The 27954-nt window shown below is 45.5% G+C and overlaps 2 protein-coding genes across 4 annotated transcripts in view; both read left to right on the top strand.

Annotated features, from left to right (window-relative positions):
* Positions 1–272: 272 nt before the first annotated feature.
* On the top strand, positions 273–15944 carry CTSE (cathepsin E). The gene is made up of 9 exons (XM_032289000.1): positions 273–453; positions 1117–1273; positions 1875–1992; positions 2974–3092; positions 8967–9166; positions 11203–11325; positions 12624–12765; positions 12867–12965; positions 14718–15944. The coding sequence occupies exons 1-9, from the start codon at positions 386–388 to the stop codon at positions 14880–14882; spliced, it is 1191 nt and encodes a 396-aa protein (XP_032144891.1). The 5' UTR covers positions 273–385; the 3' UTR covers positions 14883–15944.
* A 7268-nt stretch (positions 15945–23212) lies between these two features.
* The window catches only part of RAB7B (RAB7B, member RAS oncogene family), a 30862-nt gene continuing 26120 nt past the window's right edge, over positions 23213–27954 (top strand). For 2 of the 3 annotated variants that reach the window (XM_032288999.1, XM_032288997.1), the window contains exon 1: positions 23213–23422. The gene's annotated coding sequence lies outside the window, so the exon portion shown is untranslated. The remainder of the gene's footprint in view (positions 23423–27954) is intronic. The other variant, XM_032288998.1, reaches the window with a different exon arrangement.

The following is a 27954-nucleotide window of genomic DNA, read 5'->3' as shown; positions in this document are numbered from 1 at the left end:
TTCAGTGGGTGCTTCCAGGCGTCCGGGCACACGCTGCTCTCCGGATTCATTAACACAGGGCTTCTTGGGGTCAGGGGCGGTGCCAAGTCCCTGGGAGAAGCCAAGCCTCAGAGGACCCTCTCACATACAGAGAGTGCATGGGCCCCCAAATTCTCACCCTAGACCCACACTCCTCTTGTAGGTGGGAAAGGGATGGAGGGGTAGAGAGGAACGCCCTGTTCCACATGCTGTGTTTACTCTGGGCATGGCTAATGACTCCAGGGCCTTATCATTGGGTTCTCAGACTGGGCTGGGCAGGTCTGAGAGTTAAGGAAAGTCTGTTCCCACTGCCCTGGGGGAGAGAAGAAAGGAAGGGGCAAGGGAGAAGCTGCTGATCGGACCCACAATGAAAACGCTCCTTCTTTTGCTGCTGGTGCTCCTGGACCTGGGAGAGGCCCAAGGATCACTTCACAGGTGAGGAGATGTCCCCAGCACTGTGTGCAGCTGTGTAGTCCCCTGCCCTGCAGCTCAGGGCTGCTCTGGGAGAGAAAAGCTGACAAGTAGCTGAAGAGGAGGAGAAACTGAGGGCTTTCATCAATGCATGGAACAGGCTTACCCAGTGGCCACCTGTGTATGGCCTTAATCTCCAGTCCTCAACAAGTCATACCCTGCCTCCACCTTCACAGAGGTGCCTTTCCCAAGTCCCAGGGAGCTTCTTGTGTGGCTAAAGAGCAGGAACCTGCAGTTGTGGTTTGTAGCTCAAAGTGCCCAAGTACTTCCCCAAGGGACTCACCATTACTGTCCCCAAGAGTCTTCTGTTCCTTTAAATCAGCCCTTCATGGTTTTCATGTAAAACTGCAGACCATCCTACATCTTCCATTTTCCAGAAAGATCTCAAAGAACTCCGCTCCAGGAAGGGAGCCATTTCTACTCTAAGATTCTAAGACTCTACAGGGCAGAGATGAGGCCGGGCAGGCTGAGTGGCAGAGAGGGCGCTGACCCCACCCGCACCCTGCATGCTGTCTTGCAGAGCCCTTCCTCTGTCATCTCCAGTTGGCCTCTGAGAAAATGGGATGGGAACGTGGGGAAGAGGGAGGCAGAAGCACAAGTCCTCATCACACGGAGCTTTGTCTCCAGGGTGCCCCTCAGGAAGCATCCATCCCTCAAGAAGAAGCTGCGGACACGGAACCAGCTCTCTGAGTTCTGGAAGTCCCAGAATTTGGACCTGATCCAGTTCACCGAGTCCTGCTCAACGGACCAGAGTGCCAACGAACCCCTTATCAACTACTTGGATGTGAGGCCTCCTGGGATCAGGGCTGGGGAGACATGGGAGTGGGAGGAAGGCCCAGCATCAGGCATGGCCAGTGCCACATCAGCAGCACTGAAGGCCATTGTAGATTTCTTCACTTGGATGAATGATCCATGGGGACTGAGTCCTTGGGTCCCCATGGGGTTGGCTAAGCAAGTCGCAATGTACCCAAATGTCAGAGCTCTCTGCAGAAGGAAAGGGCTGAGGGTGAAAGCATCATTCCACACTGAAGGCAGTGGAATGATGCCATTCTACTCTCAGTTGGGCAGCTTACTGGCTGTGTACCCTGAGGCAAGTTACTTAACTTAAGCCCCAGTTCCCTGGTCTGTAAAACAAAGGTGGTTCTTCCTCCACTGCCTCTCCTGCAATGTAATTATAAGAATCAGGTTAGTGCGAGTAAAATCAAATGAAGTAGCCAGAAGCTTGGTTTGATTTCCTCCCTCCTGGCCATTTCTCTGCTCCTTTTACCTTTTGTTTTCCAGCCTTGCCACTTCCTAGGCCCCAGGGAGCTTTCCCTTGGCCCTGGTGAGCACCCTTTTCTCTCCCCACCATCCACACCCTCTTTCCTTCTCACTCTTTCTTGCAGATGGAATACTTCGGCACTATCTCCATTGGCTCCCCACCACAGAACTTCACTGTCATCTTCGACACTGGCTCCTCCAATCTCTGGGTACCGTCTGTGTACTGCACCAGCCCAGCCTGCAGTAAGTGGCTCCAGGAGCCCCGGCAGAGAATGTCTGGGGGCCAGTCTCGTGAGGCCAAGCCTGGTATTTGGGGGAAGGGGGCTTAGGTTCCCAAAAGTGGCTATCCCTGTCACACCAGCTTCCCCTCTCCATCTTCGAGTCTGCCCTGGAGCTGCTTACAGCAGAGCAAGGCCAAGGAAGAACTAAAATGTGGCTGCTGTCCAAGATAGCAACTTTCATACTCATCAGAATTAGTAGAGAGAAACTCAGCCATTGAAAAGAGAAATCTTTGACATAATGACTCATTTCCTTTGGAACACCCAAAGGAATGTAGGGGACAGGTTAATTCATTTGGTTATTTCTGGGCAGGTAGGTGAGTTGGGCTCTAGTGTAGACAGTCTGCTTGCTTCAAGGAGGCTTGGTAGCCTTATCTCCTGCTGCACAGAGGTGGGGCTGCTGGCGCACAATGGCATGGGTGGGTCCATCATTTGGCTGGAGGTAACTCAGAGGTTTCAGTGAGGATGGAAAAGAAGAGCTACAGAAAGAGGTCATGTCCCAAACAGGACAAGTCCCAGAGAAAGAATGTCTCTGGAAACCCCAAGGCTAGATGTCCATGGGTTGGGGGGAAAGTTGGGAGTAATTTCCTGGGGCAATTGTTTATCCCTGAGTTTCTTTTGAAGGCCAACCTCTGACACACAGTGGGTGGCAGGGACTGTGGCTGGCGCCTGATAAATGTCACTTATCTTGGTGTGCCTCATGAGGTCATTGTGGACAATCAGGTTTGCCCAGGGACAGCTATTTGGTCCCCAGTTAGGCCACATCTGTAGCGAAAGGGAAATGTAGTTGCTCATTAGGGCAGGGCATGGCCAGGCCTCTCGGGGCCCCCACTCAGTGTTGAGAGCTGAGGGAAGAGACCCTGCAGCCCTGGGGCTGAGTGGCATCAGGACAGGGATGCAGGCAGTGAGCCAACAGCATAGGCAAGAACAGTGTACATCTTTCCAGAGAGGCATACCAGGTTCCAGCCTTCCCAGTCCAACACGTACAGCCAGCCGGGGCAATCTTTCTCCATTCAGTATGGAACCGGGAGCTTGTCTGGAATCATCGGAGCTGACCAAGTCTCTGTGAGTGCAAATCCTTCATCTTTTCTCTCTTGACCAGAAACCTGGGAGACTTATTCAGAGGTCTTAGGTTTCAAATCTGCCTCAGGAATGGGTGGAAACAGGGGTTGGGACTAGCTTCCAGGGGAAAGGGGGAGAAACACTCCCCACCTGAGTTGGCAGCAGTGGGTCAGTCCGCACAGCACGTTGGGCCCTGTGGGAGGGCAGTGCAGGGAGACTCTGGCAGGAAGCAAGGCCCAGTGCACAAAGCCTAGTGGCAGGGTGCACAGCTGCATCTCCAGACTCTAGGGCACTGAGGTGATAAGACCAGGCCGCCATCTTGAAGGATAAGGAAGCCCACACCAGGCGGTGAGGTTTGGACTCAGTGAAATAAGGGGGCAAGGTCTGAAGTGGAAGTCCAATCCCAGAGCCAAGGCAGAAGCCCAGTTGTCCAAAGGCCAAGGTCCAAATTGAACTCAATGCTGAGCTCATGAGCTGTTCCTCAAACTCCCTCTGACCTCTGATCCTCTGACTCCCTCTGAAGTCCTATAAGTCCTAAAACTATGGGAATCAGACAAACGCAGAACTAGAAGAGTCTCAGTCCTGCCTGGGTACTTTTTCAGGTTTATAGGCAGCAATGTATGCCTGGGCCTTGGGAGAAACAGAGGTTGACCTAATCCTGATGAGCATTGGTCCCTGGGGTATTCCCAAGGCCAGAGTGGGTGGGAGCAGAACATATTATCAACTGAAAGAACACCAGAAGCAGAAAAACACCATCTATGTGAAATATCAAACAGGTAAAACAATGCACTGTATTTTCTACTGAAACTATGTGTGTGTGTGTATACACACACTACATATATAATATATATACACATATATATGGATACATATGTGTATATATTTTATATATCCATCTGTATATTATATACAGATGTATATATTTGATATAATATATTACATAATTATATTATATATGTTATATATTATATAATTAATATAATATGTAATATACTATATTAATATGTTTTATAATTAATTATATGGTATATAATATAATTGATATAATAATGTATTATATTAATAATATATTATGTAATATATTCATATGTTGTATGTATTAATATATTATAATACATAATAGATTATATCTATATATATTAACTAAATATATAGGTAATGTGTCTATATTATATGATATATAAGATTATATGTTATATGACGTATACATATATATTATATATCTAATTACATGTAATATATATGTAAAAGTGCAAATAACAATTTAGAAGACTACATCCCAAACTGATAGTCACAATAACCTCTGAGACACAGGGAAGGCACTGAAATTAACTTGGAAAGGGAAATTCCAGCCTATAGCTTGCCACTTATCTGTTGGCTCCCCTGGCTCTTGTAGCACAGCAGCCAAGCCCACAGCAATGTCAGCCTCACTGCACCTTCCCTCAGTTTTTCTGGCTCCAGGGTCAGGTGTGCACTTACTTCTATAACAAACCATCAGCTTTTGCTGTAAAACATCCCCGTCATTGAGTTTGGAGACTTGAGGACAGTGAGAGAATGACGTGGGTTCCAGTTCACCTTCACCCTCATGGGTTCCAACCGGCCCTTTTCCTCCCACTTGATATCTATCTTCCCTTTCTGTTGTGCAAACTATAGACTGCGGCTGCAGCTGCAGCACCAGGACAGAAACAATATCCTAAGGTACACTGTTTAGCACCCACAGTTGCATATAATATCTATATTATGGGGGCCGGGCGCGGTGGCTCACGCCTGTAATCCCAGCACTTTGGGAGGCCGAGGCGGGTGGATCACGAGGTCAAGAGATCGAGACCATCCTGGTCAACATGGTGAAACCCCGTCTCTACTAAAAATACAAAAAATCAGCTGGGCATGGTGGCACGTGCCTGTAATCCCAGCTACTCAGGAGGCTGAGGCAGGAGAATTGCCTGAACCCAGGAGGCGGAGGTTGCGGTGAGCCGAGATCGCGCCATTGCACTCCAGCCTGGGCAACAAGAGTGAAACTCCGTCTCAAAAAAAAAAAAAAAAAAAAAAAAAATCTATATTATGTCTGTCATTTATAACTATATCTATAGTACCTCCTAATGGTTCTGCTTCTAAGTGAAATACTAGCAAATAAAATCGTGTGGTGTATAAAAGGATAATGCATCTTAACCAAGGATCATCTTTCTAGGAATTTATCATCTAACAGAATAAAAATCATATGAGCAATATGATTATATAAATAGATTAATAACATTCAACGTTTATTCATGACTTTAAGAAAAACTCTTAGCAAACTAAGAACAGAAAACAACTTTCTTCAGCTGATAAAGAATATCTACAAAGAAGTCCACAGCAAACTTTATGCTTAATGGTGAATTGTCGAGCGACTTCTCTATGAGATCAAGAATGAGACAAGGATGCTCAGCCTCACCACCTCTATTCAACATTATTGCCAGTGCAACGAGGCAAGAAAAAAGAAGTTAAGAGCATTAAGATGGAAAAGGAAGAAATAACTCTGTCATTATTAATGTATGATGAGATTCTATAAGTAGAAAATCCAAAAAATATCTACAGAAAGGATATTGGGATTAACATGTAAACTTAGCAAAGTTCCTGGATATGAAGTCAACATAAAAAAGTAATTCGGATTTCTATATACAGGTTACAGATCCTTATTTCAAATGTTTAGGACCAGAAGCCTCTTAGATTTTAAATTTTTTCAGATTTTGGAATTTTGCATTATGGTTATCAGTTGAGTATCCCAAATCTGAAAATCCCTAATCTGTAATGCTCCAACAAGCATTTCCTTTGAGCATCATGTTGGCACTCAAAAAATTTTGGATTTTGAAGCATTTCAGTTTCAGATTTTCAGATTTGTGATGCTCAACCTGTAGCAAGTAAAACAAATGGCAAATCGATTTTTAATGACACTATTTATAATACCATCAAAATCATCAGCTACTTTGAGGTAAATTTAACAAAAAAAAGCACAAGAATGCTACTCTGATATTAGCAAACATTACTAAATAAAAGTAAAAGACTTGCACAAAAATTGTAAACATTACTGAATAAAATTAAAAGAAGACCTGTATTAAAAACTAAACCATGCTCATAGATGGAATGACTGTTTTACTAAAAAGTCAAATTTTTTCAAATTGATCTATAGAACCAATTTTATTCCAATGAAAACCACAGAAATTTTTCTTAGAAATTAACAAACTGATGCTAACATTTGTATTGATATGTAATACACCAAAACAATCTTGCTGAAGAAAAACACTGATAAATATTAAGACTTGTTATAAAGTTACAGTAATTTAGATAGTGTGATGTTGGCTCAGAATTTTAAAAATAAACCAATGGAACAGAATAGAAAATACAAAAACTAGCCACATAGTCATCTGACTTATTTTGAATATGATACTGCAGTATGTAGAAGAAATGATGATATATTTATTAAATAGTGCCAAGTCATATGAATATCCAGATAGAAAAAATAAATACTGACGCCTACCTTACACATTATCACATTTCAGTTAGGTTCCAGACCTCAATGTGAAAAGTAAACAATAAAGCTTTTAGAAGAAAACATAGGAAAATATTTTCATGACCTTAAGGTAGGCAAAATTTTCTGAAACAAGTTACAAAAAACACTAATGGTAAAGGAAAAAATTGATAAATTTGACTACATTAAAATGCATGTCCTTTGTTCATTAAAAGACACCATGAAGACAGTAAAAACATTACACCAGTCCAGGAGAAGATTTCTGTAGCACCAACAAAGGACTTGATTTCAAGGCATATAAAGAACTCCTGCCAATCAATAAGAAAAAAGTCAACTCACTTCATAAAAGAGGATATCTAAATGTCCATTTATTTTACATTTATTTTTAAGTTCTGGAATACATGTGCAGGACCTGCTGGCTTGTTACCTAGGTAAATGTGTGCCATGGTGATTTGTTGTACCTGTCAACCTGTCACCTAGATATTAAGCCCTACATGCATTAGCCATTTATCCTGATGTTCTCCCTCTCCCAGCACCCCACAACCAGCCCCAGTGTGTGTTGTTCCCGTCCTTGTGTCCATGTGTTCTCACTGTTCAGTTCCCACTTATAAGTAAGAACACATGGTATTTTGTTTTCTGTTCCTGTGTTAGTTTGCTAAGGATGATGGCTTCCAGCTCCATTCATGTCCCTGCAAAGGACATGATCTCATGCCTTTTTATGGCTGCATAGTATTCTGGTGTATGTGTATGTGTATGTGTATGTGTATGTGTATGTGTATCACGTTTTCTTTATCCAGTCTATCATCAGTGGGCTTTTGGGTTGACTCCATGTCTTTACTATTGTGAATGGTGCTGTAATAAACATACACATGCATGTATCTTTATAATAGAATGATTTATATTCCTTTAGGTATGTACCCACTAATGGGATTGCTGGGTTAAATGGTATTTCTGGTTCTAGGTCTTTGAGTAATTGCCACACTGTCTTCCACAATGGTTGAACTAATTTACATTCCCACCAACAGTATAAAAGCATTCCTATTTCTTCACAGCCTCACTAGCATCTGTTTCTTGACTTTTTAATAATTGCTATTCTGTGGCTTTGATTTGCATTTCTCTAATGATCAGTGATTGTTTTTCATATGTTTATTGGCCACATAAATGTCTTCTTTTGAGAAGTATCTGTTCATGTCCTTTGCCCACTTTTTAATGGGTTGTTTTTTTCTTGTAAATTTGTTTAAGTTCCTTGTAGATTCTGGATGTTAGAGCTTTGTCAGATGGATGGATTGCAAAAATTTTCTCCCATTCTGTAGGTTGTCTGTTCACTCTGATGATAATTTCTTTTGCTGTGCAGAAGCTTTTTAGTTTAATTAGGTCCCATTGGTCAGTTTTCGCTTTTGTTGTAATTGCTTTTGACGTTTTAATCAGGAAATCTTTGCCTGTCCCTATGTCCTGAATGATATTGCCTAGATTCTCTTCTATGGTTTTTATATTTTGGGATTTTACATTTAAGTCTTGAGTCCATTTTGGGTTAATTTTTGTATAAGGAGTAAGGAAGAGGTCCAGTTTTCATTTGCCGCATGTGACTAGCCAGTTTTCCCAGCACCACTAAATGTCAATTTGTTAATAATCAGGAAATGCAAATTAAAACCATAATACCCTCTGATATCCACTAGAAAATTAAAATGAAAAATATAGGAAATATCTAGTGTTGGTGAGGATAAGGAGCAATTGTAATTCTCAAAATATTGGTAGTGGAAGTATCGTTTGGTGCCATGACTTTGGAAAAGTCTTTGGCAGTACCTACTCAAGCAGAACACTTGTGTATCCAATTATTTACCAGTTTCATCCTAGGCATATATGCATCCAGAAATATGTACATGTGTTCTCCAAAAGGCATACACAAGCAGCACTATTAGCAATAGTCAAAGGAAACAACTCAAATGTCTATCAGTGGTAGAAAAGATAAATAATGGTGAAACGTTCATACCATGGAGTACTAATAAGAAGGAACAAATTACAACAGCACGCCATAAGCACAATATTGAATGACAGGAGCCAGATACCAAAGAATTCATACGGGGATGATTCCATCTATATAAAATCCAAAAAATAGGCAAAACCAATACATACTGTTAGAAGTCAGAAGACTGGCTCTTCTTGAAGAGGGACACAATGATCGGCAAGTGCCTGAGGGCTTCTGAGGTTTTGGAATGTCCTGTTTCTTGGGAATATGCAAACACCTTTTTGCTCATTTAATCAAGGAAAGTGGGGAAGGAGAAGAATTCGCTTCAAGACAGAGTAAAATCCAGGAATCAAACCCTTTGCCAGCAATCCCCTGTGCCATTCACCTGTGGGCTTTCTCCTGGCAGGTGGAAGGACTGACCGTGGTTGGCCAGCAGTTTGGAGAAAGTGTCACAGAGCCAGGCCAGACCTTTGTGGATGCAGAGTTTGATGGAATTCTGGGCCTGGGATACCCCTCCTTGGCTGTGGGAGGTGTGACCCCAGTGTTTGACAACATGATGGCTCAGAACCTGGTGGACCTGCCAATGTTTTCTGTCTACATGAGCAGGTAAGGCCCATCAAGCTTGTGAGGCTAAGGTCAGTTAGAACCACAGGGAGACAACACGTGCACTTGATTCAGCCGTCAAAAGACCTGGTCTGGGTCTTTGGCTTGGTCTCTTATCAGCTGTGTGATCTTTGTCAAAACATTTAACCTCTCTTAATATTGAGGAAATGAGATTTGCCTCATCACGTAGTTGTGAAAGCACTTTGTAAGCCCTACCACACTGGCTTAAATTTAAGGAATCTCTGGGATTGGTTCTTCATTTATGCTGTCAATAAATATCAAGCTCCTATTATATGCTGATTCTGGTGCTCACATTGGGGACACAGTGAAATAAGTAAAACAGCACCTGGAGGAAGAGGAGGCAGAAAAAAAATGAAAAGTTAAGCTGACAATGAAATAATTACATGCTGATGGATGACTAAACAAAATGTGGCATATCTGAGCAATCAAATATCATTCAGCCTTAAAAAGGAAGAAAATTCCAAGATATGCTACATCATAGAAGAAACCTGAGGACATAATGCTAGGTGAAATAAGCTAGTCACAAAAAGACAAATACTGTATGATTCCACTTAGGTGAGGTACCTAGAGTAGTCAAATTCCCAGGCAGAAAGTAGACTGGCAGTTGCTGGAGCTTGGGGAGCGGAAGTGAGGGGTTCTTAAACTGTTGTTGATGGCCTAATGGGTACAAAGTTTCTGTTCTGTGAAACGAAAGGTCTGGACTTTACAACAGTAAACACTGCTGAACTCATTCTTAACACCACTGAACTCAAAAATGGGTATGATAGTACATTTTATGTTACATATTTTTACCACAATTTTTAAAAATTGCACATGGTGGTTGGGAAAGGTCTGTTTCTAGGCACTCTTGCCTGGCATCCTTGGAGGGTCATCTCCTCTTCCTCCTTACACAGGAAGATGATTTCTGACCTTCCTGACTGCTTCCAGGTCAGACCTGGCCTGAGTTCACCTGGTTCCAGCATAAGCCCCTTTCTCTCGTTCCCTCTCCCACATGGAGGGTCCTGGGTTTTTCCTATCAAGCTGTGCTTCCGGCGGCACTCAGGACCAGGCCTGGACAGAGCTGCGAGTAAGAGAGGCAGGTTGTCTAGACATCTCTGCTTCCCCTTGCAGAACGTCCTTCTCCCTCTGCCTGGGAAAAGTGGGCTGTAATGGGGAATATCGAGGGCTTGGCAGTGAGACCGGCCTGGATTTGCATCCTGCCACTTACACTGCTTCATCTCCCTGAGGCTCAGTTTCCTCCACGGACCACTCGATTGATGTGAGTTAAGGAAGTTTAGATAGATAAAATCCCCAGTACAGGGCCTTGCACCAAGGTAATCAGCAAATGTGAGTTTCTTTCCCCACTCCTTCTCTAAAACCACTTTCCTAAAATTCCAACAGATATTCACTTCCCTCCCTCTTTTCTACCCTGATTTTGATTTTGTGTCTTTCTGATCCTTTTCCTCCTCAAAATGAATCTGTCTTAGTCCTATTTCTCCAGAATCCTGCTAGGACCAAGAACGTAATCTGAGAAATCAATACCAATGAAAATAAGTAAGTTTCCAAGTTCTAGTGAGTCATCATACAGTCAAATTAGCCTCTTTGCCTTAACATGAGGAGTGAATGATATAAACATGCCAGGAACCACCACAACCATAGTGGGGAAGATACTTGAGAAAAGGTGTCTTTGGGAGTTGCTTCAAGTCACGCGTGTGTACGCACCAAGGATAGTCCTGGCCTTGGTTCTGAATGACAGACCTGCTGGCCCCAACTCCCACCTCCTTAACCTTTTTATCCAAGAAGCAGGAGGACATTCACAAATGGTCGAGGGGAGCTGTTACTGACCTTGCGTCAAAAAGGCCCAGACCAATCCACTTGCAGTAGTCAGAGTCCCGGTCTCAAAGCCCAGGCTGATGTTTCTGCCTACCTGGGTGCTTGGTATGAATGACCAGATCAAGAAGCAAAGGGCCCTAGCTGAGACTCACCCCTAGAGTTTTTCAGTGGCCGTTCCTGGACAGCTTGTCTTTCTCTCCAAGTAGTAACCCAGAAGGTGGTGCGGGCAGCGAGCTGATTTTCGGAGGCTACGATCACTCCCATTTCTCTGGAAGCCTGAATTGGGTCCCAGTCACCAAGCAAGCCTACTGGCAGATTGCGCTGGATAAGTGAGTATTCCCCATGAAGTAGTTACAGGACTAGGGGTAAACTCAAAAGAGGCACAACTCAAATTAAATTAACTGAAAAACTGCTGGTCACTCACAGAGGATGCCAGAAGCTTGCTGTGGTTGGAGGTATGGAGGTGCTGAGCAAGTGTGCAGGAAGGGCGCCAGACACAGCTTCCTTCCCTGTACATGTGACGTGCCTTTAATCCAACAGACATTCAATCCCAGCGCACAGCCTGCCCCTCTTTGTTCTTTCAACATTAACATACAAGGCAAGGGATGAGTGACATGGGGGCTGCAAAGGTTAATCGAACTCAGGTCTTGCCCTCAATCAACTTGCACAGAAGAAGAGATGCACACAAACTGCTCTCCTGTAAAATGGTACGTGGCCAGTGCTACAAGACAGGTGCCACCAACGTGGCCCAGCAGATAGGAAAGACAGCCTCTATCTGAAGGACCCTCCAGTGGTCGTGGAGGGGGTTACATTGAAACTGAGCAGGGAGATATATACAGTATCTGGGCTTGGAGCAACTGGGGAAGTGGGACTAGGTGCCTGCTCATACCTAGCTAGACAATGCAGGAATTGGAAAAGTGCAGTTCAAGTTTCACTTCAGCTAGGATTGAGTTCCTGCAAGGTGCCAGGAATTAGGAATGCAAAAAATAAAAAGCCACAATGCTCACTGTCTACTGAGGTTTTTCAAACTGTAGGAATTCACCTATTTATGGGTCATAACATCATTTTAGAAGATCATGACCTGGCTGGGCGCAGTGGCTCCCACCTGTAATCCCAGCACTTTGGGAGGCTGAGGCAGGCAGATCACGAGGTCAAGAGATTGAGGCCATCCTGACTAGCATGGTGAAACCCTGTCTCTACTAAAAATACAAAAATTAGCTGGGCGGGAGGCTGAGGCATGAGAATCACTTGAACCCGGAGGCAGAGGCTGCAGTGAGCCAAGATCATGCCACTGTGCTCCAGCCTGGAGACAGACCGAGACTCCATCTCAAAAAAAGAAAAAGAAAAAATAAACAAGATCATAACCTATATTTTTTTATGAATTGGAATACAGTAGAAAATACCAGAGTGCACTTCAATTGCATGAATGGGGGTGTGTGTGTGTGCACTGGGTCAAGAAGTAAACAGATTTCTTCCTACAGATCTCAGTAGAAAATAATTGAGGAACACTCATAGGGTGGGTGGAAATCATTGAAGTGCTCCAGGCGCTGGAGAGCCCAAAAGAGAGTGGGGGTTTCCTAGGAGCCAGGGGAGGGGAGGTGGGCTGACCACGACCCTGTTCCCTCAGCATCCAGGTGGGAGGGACTGTGATGTTCTGCTCTGAGGGCTGCCAGGCTATTGTGGACACAGGGACTTCCCTCATCACTGGCCCTTCCGACAAGATTAAGCAGCTGCAAAATGCCATTGGGGCAGCCCCGGTGGATGGAGAAGTGAGTACCTGCCTGGGGAAGGGAGGGGTGGGGGCCGGAGAGCCAGGCCTTCTCTTGGGAGGTGGGAAGGTTCTAAATGGATTGTCTGTACTGAGTTTTAGTATGCTGTGGAGTGTGCCAACCTAAACGTCATGCCGGATGTCACCTTCACCATCAATGGAGTCCCCTACACCCTCAGCCCAACTGCCTACACCCTGCTGGTAAGAACTGGTTCCTTATTCCGCAAACCACAGGGCCCTCCCCACGTGCCTGCCACTTCCCCTTTTCAGTCCCTGCACTTAGCCCGCCTTTGCCCTAAGACCCGCCCCACATCGTTCTGCTCTGATGTGGCATTCCCTCTGGGAGGGACGAAGCTGCCTGTGGTGGAAAGACCACGGGGCTTGTCCTAATTTCCAGCTCTGCCATAAAGCAGTAGTGAACTTCAGGCTGGCCATTTAAGGAAGTCTTCTGATATTGCCATGTAGGACTTTTCAACTGACAAAGTTTAATCTCCTCAACCACCAGGACAGACTGGAACTATTACTATCTCATTTTATAGATGAGAATATCGAGACTCAGAGTGTCAAATAAATGGTTCAAGATATGAGCTGTTTGCAGGGAGGTGTAGACAATAAGATTATATTTATTCTGACATTCAACTTAACATTCCTCTTCAAGCAAGAAAATGCCTTTTGTTGCAGTAAATTCTCCAGTTTGTAGGATGACATAGCAAGGGAACGCCTAGACATTTTGGACCCCTATGAGCACCTCACACCACAGTCGGGTTGAATTTTCAATATCGTAGTTATCCACAGCACTGAAGTGTAGCACCACGCTTCAACACACTAATTTTTCCAAGTCACTCACAGCTTCAGGGTGGATGCATCAGAATAGGGGTGCTAAGGTACAGACTGAGGGCTTCAGCCCTACCCCTAAGCCTCCATAACTCCTTCCCAAAGCCACCAACAGACAATCCAAATAAAAACAAATGTTCGCATTAAAACACAGCTTCATGGTAGGTCCTTTAAGCTCCTGCCACATAGGGATTCTGGAGCCGCCACTGTGAACAACACACTGACGACCAGCTAGACATTTAGACTGAGCCCTGTTCATCAGGCCACATGCCCATCAACACCCCAACACCCCCACTCTCTCTCACTTTCCTGAATGTGAGCTGAGTCCCTGCCCAGGCTCATGCCTTTCCCCATTCCCAGGACAGTGCGTGGTTCTTTCCCACCAGCAGATTTCAATCAGAGCCACCTTGATCCATCAGAACTGCTGAATTACTTTGACTTTTCATGACCTTCCTCTCAAGAGGTCTCCTTGAGCCCTCTGCAAATTTTCCCACACCCTCACCAGCAACTTCAAATTTCAAATCGTTGTTGGAAAGACCACACCTGCCTGGGAGGGCACATCTTTGCCAAACTAAAAATTAAGATTGGAGAAGGTGATTCTCTTCTCTTGGAACAAGGGAGGCCTACTTGCCTCATCCAAAGGGGGTCACTCAAATGTTTATTCCCAGAACATCGACAAGAAGATAGCAGTGGATAGCGACTACCGGAGCTCTTTCTTTCCCTTGACAAAAACTAAGCTGTGCTTCACTAGAAACTAAAGAAACCAGAATTCAAACCAAGGTCTTCTGGCGCCAACCCTTTGCTCTTCTAGCCATGAAATAAGGGTTTCCCAACTGTAAAATAATGGTGATGGAGGCAGGTGGGCTTATATAACAGATGAACAGTTCTCAAAATTGTAGAACACAGACCCCAGGCCCACAAGAAAGGACTTGTGCAGACAAACACTTTACTGAGCAAACTAGGGCAAGGCCGTATGAAGAGGGAGGAAGAACCCACCGACCAAAATGGTGGAACTCACCAGCTGTCCAAGGCCATCCAGTGCCAGCCACCACCACCATACAGGCTGCACTACTTCCTGCTTCCCCCATCTGTCATTTGCATCCTTCCTTCCCACCCCAGGACTTCGTGGACGGAATGCAGTTCTGCAGCAGTGGCTTTCAAGGACTTGACATCCACCCTCCAGCTGGGCCCCTCTGGATCCTGGGGGATGTCTTCATTCGACAGTTTTACTCTGTCTTTGACCGTGGGAATAACCGTGTGGGACTGGCCCCAGCAGTCCCCTAAGGAGGGGCCTTGTGTCTGTGCCTGCCTGTCTGACACCCCTTGAATCTGTTAGGTTGAAACATTCTTTACACCTGTAAAAAGTTATTTTCCACAGAATGTAGCTGTTTCCAGGGTTGCAACTTGAACTAAGACCAAACAGAACATGAGAAACACACACACACACACACACACACACACACACACACACTCACAGCCTCACACACACTTCACACATACACACCACTCCCACCACTGTCATGATGGAGGAATTAAGTTGTATATCCATATATTTTATTGATTTTTGATTAAGAAAATCGAAACTTTTCACATTTGATTATGAAAATCTGCAAGCAGAGATCATGGTATAATAAGTCCTTATGCAACCCCACTCAGCTCTGACAACCCATCCACACATGGCCAGGCACGTTTTATCTACACTGCTGCCCACTCCTCTCTCCAGCTCCATACACTATATGTACCTGGATTATTTTGAAGCAAATTTCGAACATTACATAATTTTGTCCATTTTCTAATATCCTTAAATATACAGTTGGAATTCAAGCATCTCTCACTGTCTCACAAATGTTTGGCTGTTTTTATAGTGGGATTGTTTGCATCAGGATTCAAACAAGGCCCACAAATTGCATTTATTTGAAATGTCTGTAAGTCTCTTTCCAACTGAAGAGTTTAGCGCATTTGAAACTGTGCTGGCTGAAATCCCGAGGTGTCATTTAACATGGTTCTCTGAACTTATCTTTCTTATAAAATGGTAGTTAGATTTGGAGGTCTGGTTTTGTGGCAAAAATGCTTCCTAGACGATGCTGGGTACTTCCTGCTGCATTCCATTAGGAGGCAGATAACGCCTCTTTATTGGTAATGTTAAGACTGATGGGTGGGTTTGGAGTTATTGGCTTTAATCATTCATTACAAAGTTCAGCATTTTACTTGATCATTTCAGGGGTTGTTGATTTGTTGAGATCCACACTATAATTATGGGTTGCAAAACAAGGATTTTTCTAATTCTGCTGTCCCTTTGGCATTTGTTAATTGGAATTCTTCTATTAAAAAAAAGAATAATCTTTAGCTGGGCACAATGGCTTACATCTGTAATCCCAGCACTCTGGGAAGCCAAGGAAGAAGGATCACTTGAACCCAGGGGATCAAAGCTGCAGTGAGCCGTGACCGTGCCACTGTACTCCAATCTGGGTGACAGAGCAAGACCTTGTCTCGAAAACAAGACAAAACAAAACCCTTCCCTCGTCAACCATTTGCCCAGGAAAGAAGACAATTACTTGGTGTTTTATTTCCTTTATTTACCAGTTTTCAGACTGAGTTGGTGCTATACCAAACACCAAAAGATTTTAAACATATTTGATGTGTTTCGACTCACTAGAGTTTTTTTAAATGCTCACATCACCCTATCTTTAGCCAGTGGGTAATCTTCAAGGTAGTTCCTGTGAACTTTTCCAGCCCATCTTGCACACTTCCAGTCCCACATGTGGCATCAGCCATTGTCCCACAGAGTCCTGGTTCCTTGTATCATGCCCATACGTTTGTTGTAAATGAAAATGTTTCACAGTACATTGGAGATGGAATGAGGGAGGGAGAGATTCAGAAACAGAGATTGAGAGATTGAGACAGCGCCTGTTTCATCTTGGGGACTCCAGGGTCCATCCTGAGGGATCTGAAGTGGAGCATTCTGGCCTGAGCACATCCCCCTTCTGGTGGTATCTATTGCAACCAGAAACAACTTACTTTTTCTTCCCCCTTGTAGCTTTTGTTTCTTTCAAAATGAAAGTATCTTCTGTTTTCTCTTATTATAAAGCATGTGAAAATGCTCCATGACCTTCCTCCTCAGAGAAAAGCACTATTATCAATTCGAAGTCATTTTATACAGCCTTTTTCTTTTCACATATTAACAGGCTATGGGTAAGGAAGCCTTTGTCTTTCTACACAAAAGGAATTGTACTGTGCATGTAAGAGGCATTGGAACCAGAGCAACTCCATCTTGAGTAGGGGATGGGCAAAATGAGGCTGAGACCTGCTGGGCTGCATTCCCAGGAGGTGAGGCATTTTTAGTCACAGGAGGAGATAGGAGGTCGACAGAACTGGTTTCACAAGATACAGGTTACAAAGACCCTGCTGATAAAACAAGACATGGTAAAGAAGCCAGCCAAAAAAACCAAGATGGCAACGAAAGCCACCTCTGGTGGTCCTCGCTGCTCATTGTAGGCTAATTATAATGCAATAGCATGTTAAAAGACACTCCCACCAGCTCCGGGACAGTTTACAAATGCCATAGCAACATTCAGAAGTTATCCCGTATGGTCTAGAAAGGGGAGAAACTCTCAGTTCCTGGAACTCCCTACCCCTTTCCTGGAAAACTCGTGAATAGTCCAGTCTTTGTTTAGCATATAATCAAGGAATAACCACATGTGTATTTGATCAACCAGCCCATGCTGCTCCTCTGCCTGTGAAGTAGCCATCCTTGAATTCCTTTACTTTTCTTAGCTTGTTTTCACTTTACTCTGTTGGCTTGCTCTTGAATTCTTTACATCCTGAAGTCAAGAACCCACGTGGCCTCCCAGGCTAGACCCTCATCGTGGGGTTCACTCTCTGTCATGCAGACTCTTCTCTAAACTACTTTTTTTTCATTTAACAGTAGCTTCCCTGTCATTGCAGAGAGCTCATTCTTCTAACGTCTATGCGGTGTCCATTTATTTACCAGATCTTCTCCTAACAAACGTTAGGTTCATATGGAGTTTAATTCAATTCAATACAACAAATATTTATTTTATGCCAGAAACTAAATGGAGTACTCAAAAACCTGCAAGATAACTGGGAGAGGCCCTGGCTATCAGTTTTTGACTGCAAGGATCACAGAAGTCACACCACGCTGAAAGTCACAAAGCCTAGATTTACATCTGTGCTCGTTGGCCTCGGGTGATGACTTCATGTCTCTAAGATAGTCACCTCTCAGAGCTGTTGGGAAGAATCAATGACCTTACCTGGGTGGAAGCACTTGGCTCAGATCGGTAACTTCCCTTCCTCTTTGGGTGTCATGCTCAGAGTAGATTACAACTACACTCATGCACACATATGTTTTTTGTTTGGTTTTTACTTTTATTTTGCCTTTTAAACCAAATTATTGCTTTTAAAGTCAATTTAGAACAGTCTGAGCCAAACAAGCTATCAAAGCACTGTAGTAGAACAGTTAACAACACCGGCTCTGGAGTCAGACAGGCCCAGACTTCATTCCTATCATCAGTCGTGGGACCTCTGCACCTCAGTTTGTTCATCTGTCAAATGGGCATGATAATAGGAACTACAGTTGACCCTGAACAACACAGGTTTGGACTTGCACAAGTTTACTTATTCACAGATTTTTTTTTTCAACCAAAGGCAGGTTAAAAATCTAATATTTGGCTGGCACAGTGGCCCACATCTGTAATCCCAGCACTTTGGAAGGCTGAGCCAGGTGGATCACTTGAGGTCAGGAGTTCTAGACCAGCCTGCTCAACATGGTGAAACCCTCTCTCTACTAAAAGTACAAAAATTAGCTAGGTATAGTGGCAGGTGCCTGTAATCCCAGCTACTTGGGAGGCTGAGACAGGAAAATTGCTTGAACCCAGGAGGCGGAGGTTGCAGTGAGCCGAGATTGTACCACTGCACTCTAGCCTCAGCGACACAGAGAGACTCTGTCTCAAAAAAAGAAAAAAAAGAAAACCGGTATTCTCTGGATGCAAAACCCGTGTATGTGGAGGACAGACTTTTCCTATATGTGGGCTCTTTGGGGCCAACTGCAGGACTTGAGTGTGCTCAAATTATAGTACGCGTGGGGGTCCTGAAACCAACCCCCTACATATACCAAGGGACGACGGTGCTCCATGGGGTTATTGTGAGGATGCAGTGACATTGCACATATGTAAACATTTTCCTAGCTGACATGCCTGTGCTCATCGGGCCACAGACCTGCACTCCGCACGGGCGAATCTCATCAAAGGCACAAAGCCCTAGAGAAAATGGCTTCATGATTTTTCATCTAAGACAAAACACCCCAAGAGCCATGTAGGAGCCTGTTGTTAGGCAGCACCCCTGCAGGCTTTCTGAAGGGTCGCTTCTGTGCCAGAGCTGCCCTGGCCGTTGAATGTGCTGGTCTGGTGCTGGCCAGGAGTCTCAGGGGTGAAGGCTGCAGTGTGAAAGTGATGCCTGAGCCAGACAACGTCCGCTTGAACCAGTTAGCAATTCAGTCTTCACAACGCCACTGCTGGTTCTGCCACAGAAATGCTTCTGTGACCTATTTCCTTGCCCCCAACTCCCCAAGTCATTACCTTTCACCAGAAATATTCCAGGAACATCCTGGCGCTGATGCTGTCTCTTGCTCTCTGACAAACCAGTGCCTGATTGGTTGAAGAAGGGAATTAAATAATAGCAATAATAGTAAAACAAAACCTTACAATTTGCGTTGTTATATAATAAAGTAAATTTTGTCATGTTGTGTGCCGTTTAATATAACACCTCCCCAGCTCTAAGGCAGAATATTAAACTGCCTCCTTGTAAACCGTTTAGCCTTATCTATCTTTCCCACATTCTCAGCAAAGTTCCCAGGCATCTAAAAGTTCCTGTGTTTCTTGATCACCAGCTGCAAGGTCACAAAGCAAACAGCTCAAGACTGCGAATGTGTTTCTTAAAACGTTACTTTTCAAATGTAAAGTCCATCACAAAACATGTCACAAGTTACTTAACTGTTCTTTGTCCTGGCTTCCTCATCTTGTACCAACTAGGTGCATCAATGGCACCCCATTTTCCTTGTGCTTTGCTCGAGATTAGGGAGCAATTCCGCTGAGCCTGTTATCACGTTAAATGAAATCCTCCCTATCTCCAGATCTCTAATTTGCTGCTGCAGGTAAATACTTGAAGCCCAGCTCTAATCCCACCCTTCCCCTGCCGTGCAATTTACAATGACCCCTGCTGCATGCCAAATGCAGCAGAGCTGACACAACTTTCAGGGCTCTCCAGGGCCTTGCCTCAGCTGGGCCACCTGTTCTCCCTGGACACCTAGTCTACCCTGCACCAGACGGAATCATTCTGATTTTCTTACTTGTACATTTAGTCTCAGGATTCCTTCTCCTCTGTTCATCAGAGGAACGTGCTGTTTCCCCAAATGATGCCTTTTCAATGAGTGTTAAGATAACAGCGAAAAGCTGTCAGACGCAGTGCTGTGAGACACGAGACCAAAATCTCAGTCCATGGATGAACCATGAAGGTGCTCAGCTATGACTTGGAGCCTTGCCCGTACACGCTCTTCTGCCAGCCAGAGGTTCAGCATCTCCTCCCCTTGGCCCCACATCACTGCTCTGCATATTGAACCTGACTCTCTGCTCCATTCACCACACATCTGCACATTGCTATCCTCAGGATCCTTCAAGCTCCCGTTCAAATGCCTTCTTTCCATAAAGTCCTCTTTGACATCTCCTAACTACAACTAATCTCTCCCTCCTCCAAATCCCCACAGCCCTTAAGCTGTGTTTCTTATGCCATTATCCCCCCCCGTGTTTTATTTCCGCGGATAAAATGCAATTCTCCATTTCTGTACCCCCGAAAGGATCTGACAGGCTTATTGAATGAACACCTGCAGGAGGGAAGAAAGGAAGCAGTGAGGGAATGTGGCGTCCGGGCCTCATCTGCAGGGCCACGCTGACGTCATGCTCCTCTAGAGCATGTGTCACAGGAACAGAAGGGAAGTTGCTGACTTTTCATCCACGTGGCTGGAGGAAGTAGGAACTACAGCCTGGGGGTGGCTGGCCACTTGGCTTCCAAAGGTGTTAGGATAGTTCTGCAAATAGACCCTGAAAGTACCAGTGTCAGTCCCACGCGCAAAGGCTGTGAGGACCAGCATGGACAGTTCACTTCCCATTCCCAAAGCGCCCTCGGCAGCAGCAGGCCCACGGGAACTCCCATGTGTTCTCCAAAAGAGGGTCAAATCTACACCTCTATGGGGGCTCACTATCTAATCCTGTCCCTCTCTCTCTCTCTCTCTCTCTCTCTCACACACACACACACACACACACACACACACACTCACACACACGTGTTCACGTAAAACCTGGCCTCAGAAAAAAGTAGAAGACTATCGGGAAATTCTAAAGGGCAACAGTTTAAGAACAAGTCAGTCATCAAGAATTACTGGTTGGCCTGAGGGTGGCCTGATGCCCACTTTCCCAAGTCACCCAACTGGGACATTTGGGTGAGCATGATCTGGAGCGGACACTTTCCAGCTTCGGTGTGTGTCATCCAGTGCTGCTCCCCATAGAAACCTTTGCCTCCTCCCTCCAGGCACATTTGCTAACTGGAACAAGGAAACAAGCTTCAACTTTTCTTCCACTGAAGAAGCCACACACAACATACACACGCCAGGCCTGTACCTGGCACCGCGAGCCGCCCAGTGCAGGATGCAAGGACACCCACGTGCGCAGCGCCACTGAGCACTGTGCAGTGTAATTGGCCAAATGAGACACAGACAGTAGCTACGGAGCAGACGCAGAGACTTCTGCTGGACACAAGGAAGAACTCTCTGACTGAGAGGATTATTAGACCAAGAACGCGCCCCAAGGAGGCAAAATCCCACCTCACAAGAGATGTGGGGATGGAAGGGGGCACCCAACGCATTACATGCCCCGAGGGGCTCCAGCGAGGCCTGACATCCCCAGCCGAGGCCTGCCTAAACTCACTTCTTCTCCTTTCACCCGCCAGTCATAGCGATTCCAGGCATAGTTCCAGGCAGCTCAAAGAGACACCAAATTAGCCGCATGCCAGCAGCATTTTAAATTGCTGTGGTCTCCCGGGTACTTCAGGCTGGGTCATAATCCTCACTTGAGAGGAGACGTCAGGACTTGCTTCACATCTCGCAAGCCTGGTGGGGGGTTTAATGTATGTGTGTGTTGTAGGGGTGGCATGGGTGTGTGTGATGTGTTTGTGTGATGTGTGTTGTCTGTGGTATGTATATATGTTGCTTGTGCATGTGTGGTGTGTGGTATGTATGTGTGTTTCTGCACGTGATATGCATGTATGTTGTTTGTGTGTCATGTGCATGTATATTGTGTGTGGTATGTATGTGTGTTGTTTCTGTGTGTGAATGTGTATGCATGTTGAGTGTGGTGTGTATGTGGTGTGTTTGTGTAGTATGTGTGTTGTGTGTGACATGTATGTGTGGTGTGTATGTGTGGTGTGTGTGTTTTGTGTGGTATGCATGTATGGTGTCTGTGTGTGGTGTGTGTTGTATGTTGTAAGTGGTATGTATGCAGGCTGTGTATGTGGGGTGTTTGTGTTTTTTGTGTGTTGTGTTACATATGCATGGTATTTGTGTATGGTGTATATGTGTGGTGTGTTTATGTAGTGTGTGTTGTGTGTGGTATGTATGTGTAATGTTTGTGTGTGGTGTGTATGTGTGCTGTGTGTGGTGTAGTGTATGTGTTCTGTGTGGGATATATGTGTGGTGTGTTTGTGTAGTGTGTGCTGTGTGTGGTTAGGAATGTGTGTTGTGTGTGTGGTGGATTTGTTGTGTGTGGTATGTGATATGTATGTGTGATGTTTGTGTGTAGTGCATGTGGTGTGTGCGTGCACGTGGTATATATGTGTGGTGTCTGTGTGCAGTGTATATATGTGGTATGTGTGTGGTGTATATCTGTGCTATGTATATGGTGTGTTTGTGTGATACATGTGTGGTATGTGTGGTGTTTGTGTATGTGGTGTGTATGTGTGGCGTGTCTATTGTGTGTGGTATGTATGGGTATTGTCTGTGGTATGCCTGTGTGGTGTGTGTGATGTGTGACATGTATGTGTGTTATTTGTGTGTGCCGTGTTGGAGTGGGGGAGGAGTTTGTATGTGTGTATAGTGTGTGTGATGTGTGGTATGTGGCATGTAGTGTGTTATTTATGTGTGTGCTGTGTGTTGGAGTGGGAGAGGAGTGTGTGTGTGCGTGTGTACAGGTATTGGGGTAAAGGCAAGGCGTGAAGATCAAAACCTCTTCCTACCAGGCTGGGGGTAGGACTGAATCTTCTACCCATGTGTATCTAAAGCCTCAACAAAAACAAAAGGGCCCCTTTACTGGGTGGCTTCCAGCAGCAGAAGCAAAAGCTTCTAAAGCCAACCTGAGGCTCTTATGGTGCCCACAATGGGGCATGTTACCCTGCAGGCCCCCTAACCCACAGCTCCCATCCTCATCACCATGGGCCAGGGTCCCTATAAATGAAATTCGTGAGGGCACAAAATCCGGTTGGCTCTGGAGCCTAGCTTTTCCATTCCACTCCACCCCCTCCACCCACACAGCTGAGGTCACCCGGCCCAGCCTCTTTTGCAACTTTCCCAAGTCTGTACATGAGAGCGAGAGGAGGAAAACTCAGAGGGAAGTGGTGTGGCTTCAACAGATTTTTTTTTGCCTGTCTTTATCACAAAGCCTTTTCCCTGGCCCTGCTGAGACCATTGCTCTAAGAGACCCCAGACTGAGAGAGGACTCCCAGCTGTCCTCGGAGCGGAGGCCGCGTGCTACACAGCCACAGCGGTAAGTGCCTGGGAGTTTGTCTCAGTCCTGTCTGCCCCCGCAGCCCTGAGAGTTATTTGGGTGTTTGGGTGGAGGAGTGGAGGCAGAGAATGCAAAGATAAAGATTTCCAATCTGGCAGCCACAGAGTTTAGATCCAGCCCAAAGACCCCCACCCTGGAGAAACTCCCAGGGTGTGGCAGCAAGAAAGGACTTCCCTGCCTATGTGAAGAGCTGGGGCCCAGCTCGGGGACCCACAAGGGCTGTCAGTCCCAGGATGCAGCTGCCGGCCCCGTCAGAAGAAGGCGGCGCTGCTGCCTCCAGCCTGCAGGACCTGCCAGAAATTAGAGCCCAGCAGGAGGGCAAAACCCTGCTGGCACCCAGAGTCCCCTTGTGATATCGACAGAGTACCTTCTGGGATGGAACCGTGTCGGCCCAAGGGCTTAATCAGGCAAAGCTTGGCTCCTGGAGGAGGAAATTATCACTCCTATTCTAAATCATAAATATTTCTCCTTGCCCAGTGCTGCGATGCCAGGGGAGCCAGTGAATAGAGTCGGGCAGATCTGCATTCTACCCAGTTTACCACCAACTAGTTGTTCTCGACGCAGGAATCCACTGGGCTTTAATGGCATTTCATAAACTGCAAATCCTCTATAACTGCTAGGTACTATGTATTAACACAAATAATTTCTTTGGGCTTACAGATCAATCTCTCACCACAAAGGTCCCATGGAGATAGTAATTTGTCTGTATCCTCAGACCTACACAGTGCTGGTGTGTAGTAAACGGCACTGCCTATGCTGGACAGATAAACAGATGGATGGATGAGTGAATGGATGGCTGTTCATGGAAGCTTCTAGAATCCCAGCATTGGTCAGGCTCTTTAGTGGGATACAGAGAGGTGTGAGGCACAGTCCTGCCCTCCAGGCATGGAGAGCCTACTCAAGGAGACAAGACTAATTCCCTCAAATAACTTGAAGAAGAAAAGCACAGAGCCTCCTGAAACCAGAGCTGTGGGTGTGCTTCCCGGAGGGAGCAGGTCTAGACCCGCTAGGGTTGAGGTGGGCAGGGCAGAACTGTGAGCTTTACTGGGAGACAACAAAGCCCCGTGCTCTCTATATAGCCTCTTTTCACAGACAAACTTTGCTCCCAAGATGGTAGGTCCCATTATTTTTTTAGCGTGGATATATTTGTCCTTCTCCAAGGTATGGGATTGGGAGGGGAGGTGCTGAAAGTGGACAAGGGCCAGGAAGATAGTACAATGGAGACTCTGTCTGCTTCAGAACCCTCACCTGCCCCTGCTCACTGGTCCCCTGTCAGCAGATGTGATACCCCACCCAACACAGATGCGACAGAAGACTGCCTGGTTTCAGGTTGGAGCCAGCAGGATAGGGAGAGAAAGGAAGGCAGAAGTGAGAGCGAAGGGGGTCCAAGCGTTCTTGGAGGGCTTGTCCCAGGACCTGGGGCTTGGTAGCAACTCGGTCCTTCTTCCTCCACAAGAGCTGAGCTACCATGTAGCTTTGGCAAATGGGCAGGCCCAGGACTCCAGGCTTACAAGTGCTGCCAGGCCAGAGCGGGGAAGAGTTGGGCACCTCCAGCAGGGAGTGAGTTCTGCTCTGTATGGACCGGGGCTGGCTGAAGGCAGTGTCCTGCATTTCAATCCTGCTTTTCACTATTACTTAACAGTAGAGGATGACTCAGCCTGGCCTCTAGGAGGATTCCCTTGTTTGAAGCATCTGAATCAGCTGAGTGGGTGGGAGGAGACTTAAAAAGACAGCTACTGCCAAAGCCAGCAGAGATGACTTGGAAAGGGACTCTGACCGCCGTATGAGATCAGCATGTGCCTCCGTCAGCCCACTAGCCGCCCCCAGTGCCCACAGTGACCTGTCCCAGTCGCTCGCCTGTTGCTCCTAGTGACGCTGGGCCTGAGGACTGGGCTTTAATAAAATAGGAGTCTCAGCAAACTCCTGCCCTTCTGGGATGGGGTAGGGGAACCTGCAGTGAGAGCACACCCTGAGCGATCATCCAGGGGAAGGAACCAGGGAGGCGGTGGGATGTGGGAGCTCAAGATTAAAGCAAGGTAACTTACAAAGATCTTGAGCACTTTTGTGTGGCCCTCAGGAGAAATACTCCTAGGAGGAGGAAGCAGCTCCATGGGCCAGGTCTGGCTCTACCTTTCATGAATGTGGAAGAGATGACTCAAGCGCAGGGTAGTGCCTGGCATAAATGACCTTTGAGGTCCTTGCAGGAGTGTGCTGGAGCAGGCTCCACGCTGGTGGCTTGCAGTTGCCATGGTGGAGTGTTTACACCATAGGAAGTGGCAAGCATAACAAACCCGGGCTCTGGTCTCTAGCCTCACCCCCTCTCTTAGTCGGTAAACAACTATCTGGATCTTTGCCAAGTTGGGGATCCTGTTGTGCTGTAAAATCATGACACATGCCTCCTGCAGAGGACGCCACAGCCACGAGTGTTGTCCATTTTACCCATGAGGGAACAGTTGCCCAAGGTTCAGTAACTCACCCAAGGTCACAGATGTGTGGAGCGGGATGAGAATTCTGAGTCCCACACTCACGATCACTCCATGGCACCAGACAGACTTGCTCTCTTGCTCAGACACAAAAGCAATTTGTCCTACCTGAAAGTCATGCTCAAATTACTTGGGGCTGCCATCCACACATCGTTTTAAAGAAACGTTAAATGATTATTTGATCTTTTTTTTTTTTTTTTTTTTTGATGGAGTCTCACTCTGTCGCCCAGGCTGGAGTGCAGTGGCGTGATCTTGGTTTACTGAAACCTCTGCCTTCTGGGTTCAAGCAATTCTCCTGCCTCAGCCTCCCAAGTAGCTGGAACTACAGGTCCCCCATAATGCCCAGCCAATTTTTGTATTTTTAGTAGAGACAGGGTTTCACCATGTTGGCCAGGATGATCTCGATCTCTTGACTTTGTGATCCGTCTGCCTCAGCCTCCCAAAGTGCTGGGATTACAGGCGTGAGCCACCGCGCCCGGCCAATATTTTTAAATTACAAAAACAACTTACGCTTGTGTAACAAATTTTAAAACAAAACATACATGACATAAAGTAATACCTCTTGGCCTCTAATCTATCTTTCCCATCTCTCTTATGAATCATTTAGTGTAAATCTACCTCTGGCTTTCTGTATCACACTATATAAAATATTCAGCAATTTTCTTTTTTCTTACTTAAAAGCATCACATATAGCTTTCCACTTCATTATTTCATCTTTTTAAAACTGCCCTTGGCCAGGCATGGTGGCTCACACCTGTAATGCCAAGATTTTGAGAGGCTGAGGTGGGAGGATCACTTGAAACCAGGAGTTTGATACCAGCCTGGGCTACAAAGCATGACCCCATCTCCACAAATAAATGAAAAATAAGAAATCAGCCGGGCATCATGGCTTACACCTGTAGTCCCAACTACTTGGGAAGCTGAGGCAGGAGGATCACTTTAGCCCAGGAATTTGAGGTGGCAGGGGGCTATGATCATGCCATTGCACTCCAGCCTGGGCAAAAGAATGAGACCCTGTCTCTAAATACATAGATAAATAAATAAATAATAAAACTGCCAATTGTTCCAGAGTATGAATGGATCAGAATGTATGTAGAGTCTCCTACTGATGGACAGTTAGATTACAGCAATGCTTTAGCAATCATCTTTGTACATATATGTATTTGAGCATATGCATGAGTATTTCTGTAGGACAGATTCCTAGAATGAGAACCTAGGCTGTGTGCATATTCAGTTTTGATATTGTCAAATTGCCTTCCAAAAAGACTGTGCTAATTCATACTCTATCGACAATGTATAAGACTGTTTCCCCAACACACCTGCCAACCCTAAATATTGTCCTCAATCTTCTTAAATTTTTGCCACTCTACTGGGTAAAAATAAATGGTATTTTAAAATGTTTATTTCCTTGATAGTAACGTTGAGTATCTTTTCAAAGCTTACTAATTCTTAATAAGATTTCAACTGGTAACTTGTTCATGTTCTTTGCCCATTTTTTGGTAAGTATGCTGCCTTTTATTATCTGTATGAGCACTTTACCATTGTGCATAGTGACCTACTGTTACGTGTCTCTCACACAGCCCCTGTCCTTGCTTCCTTGATGACTCCCTATGGTGGGTTCCTATTTGCTCCATCTCTGTGCTGCTCCCAGTGTCTAGTACAAGGCTTTGCATGCAGTAGGCATGTAGGCATTTGCTGCATGAATGCATGGACCATCAAGAAGACCCTTTGCTCACCATGCCAACCCAGCGCTCCTGGGCTAGAGCAGAAGTTCCAACTCCAGCTCCTGGGACAAACAGCTCTTAGCAGAGCTTCAAATCACCTTTGGTCCATGATATGGTTTGGCTTTGTCCACACCCAAAATCTCACCTTGAATTGTAATCTGAATTATAATTCCCACGTGTTGGGGGAGAGACCTTGTGGGAGGTGATTAGATCATGGGGGTGGTTCCTCCTTGCTGCTCTTATAATAGTGAGTTCTCACAAGACCTGATGGTTTTATAAGGGGCTTTTCCCCACTTTGCTCTGT

Source organism: Sapajus apella, unplaced genomic scaffold (genome assembly GCF_009761245.1).
Source record: "Sapajus apella isolate SASKATOON/1434 unplaced genomic scaffold, GSC_monkey_1.0 scaffold22, whole genome shotgun sequence".
Taxonomy (NCBI): Eukaryota; Metazoa; Chordata; class Mammalia; order Primates; family Cebidae; genus Sapajus; species Sapajus apella.
This window is presented reverse-complemented; position numbering and strand designations above follow the sequence as displayed.

What these genes read in the sequence shown, in the direction of transcription:
- CTSE (XM_032289000.1), top strand. Translation starts at nt 386, where the DNA reads ATGAAAACGCTCCTTCTTTTGCTGCTGGTGCTCCTGGACCTGGGAGAG. An exon ending in GCCCAAGGATCACTTCACAG is followed by an intron (nt 454 to 1,116) that starts GTGAGGAGATGT and finishes CTTTGTCTCCAG; the next exon opens with GGTGCCCCTCAGGAAGCATC. An exon ending in TTTTCTGTCTACATGAGCAG is followed by an intron (nt 9,167 to 11,202) that starts GTAAGGCCCATC and finishes CTCTCCAAGTAG; the next exon opens with TAACCCAGAAGGTGGTGCGG.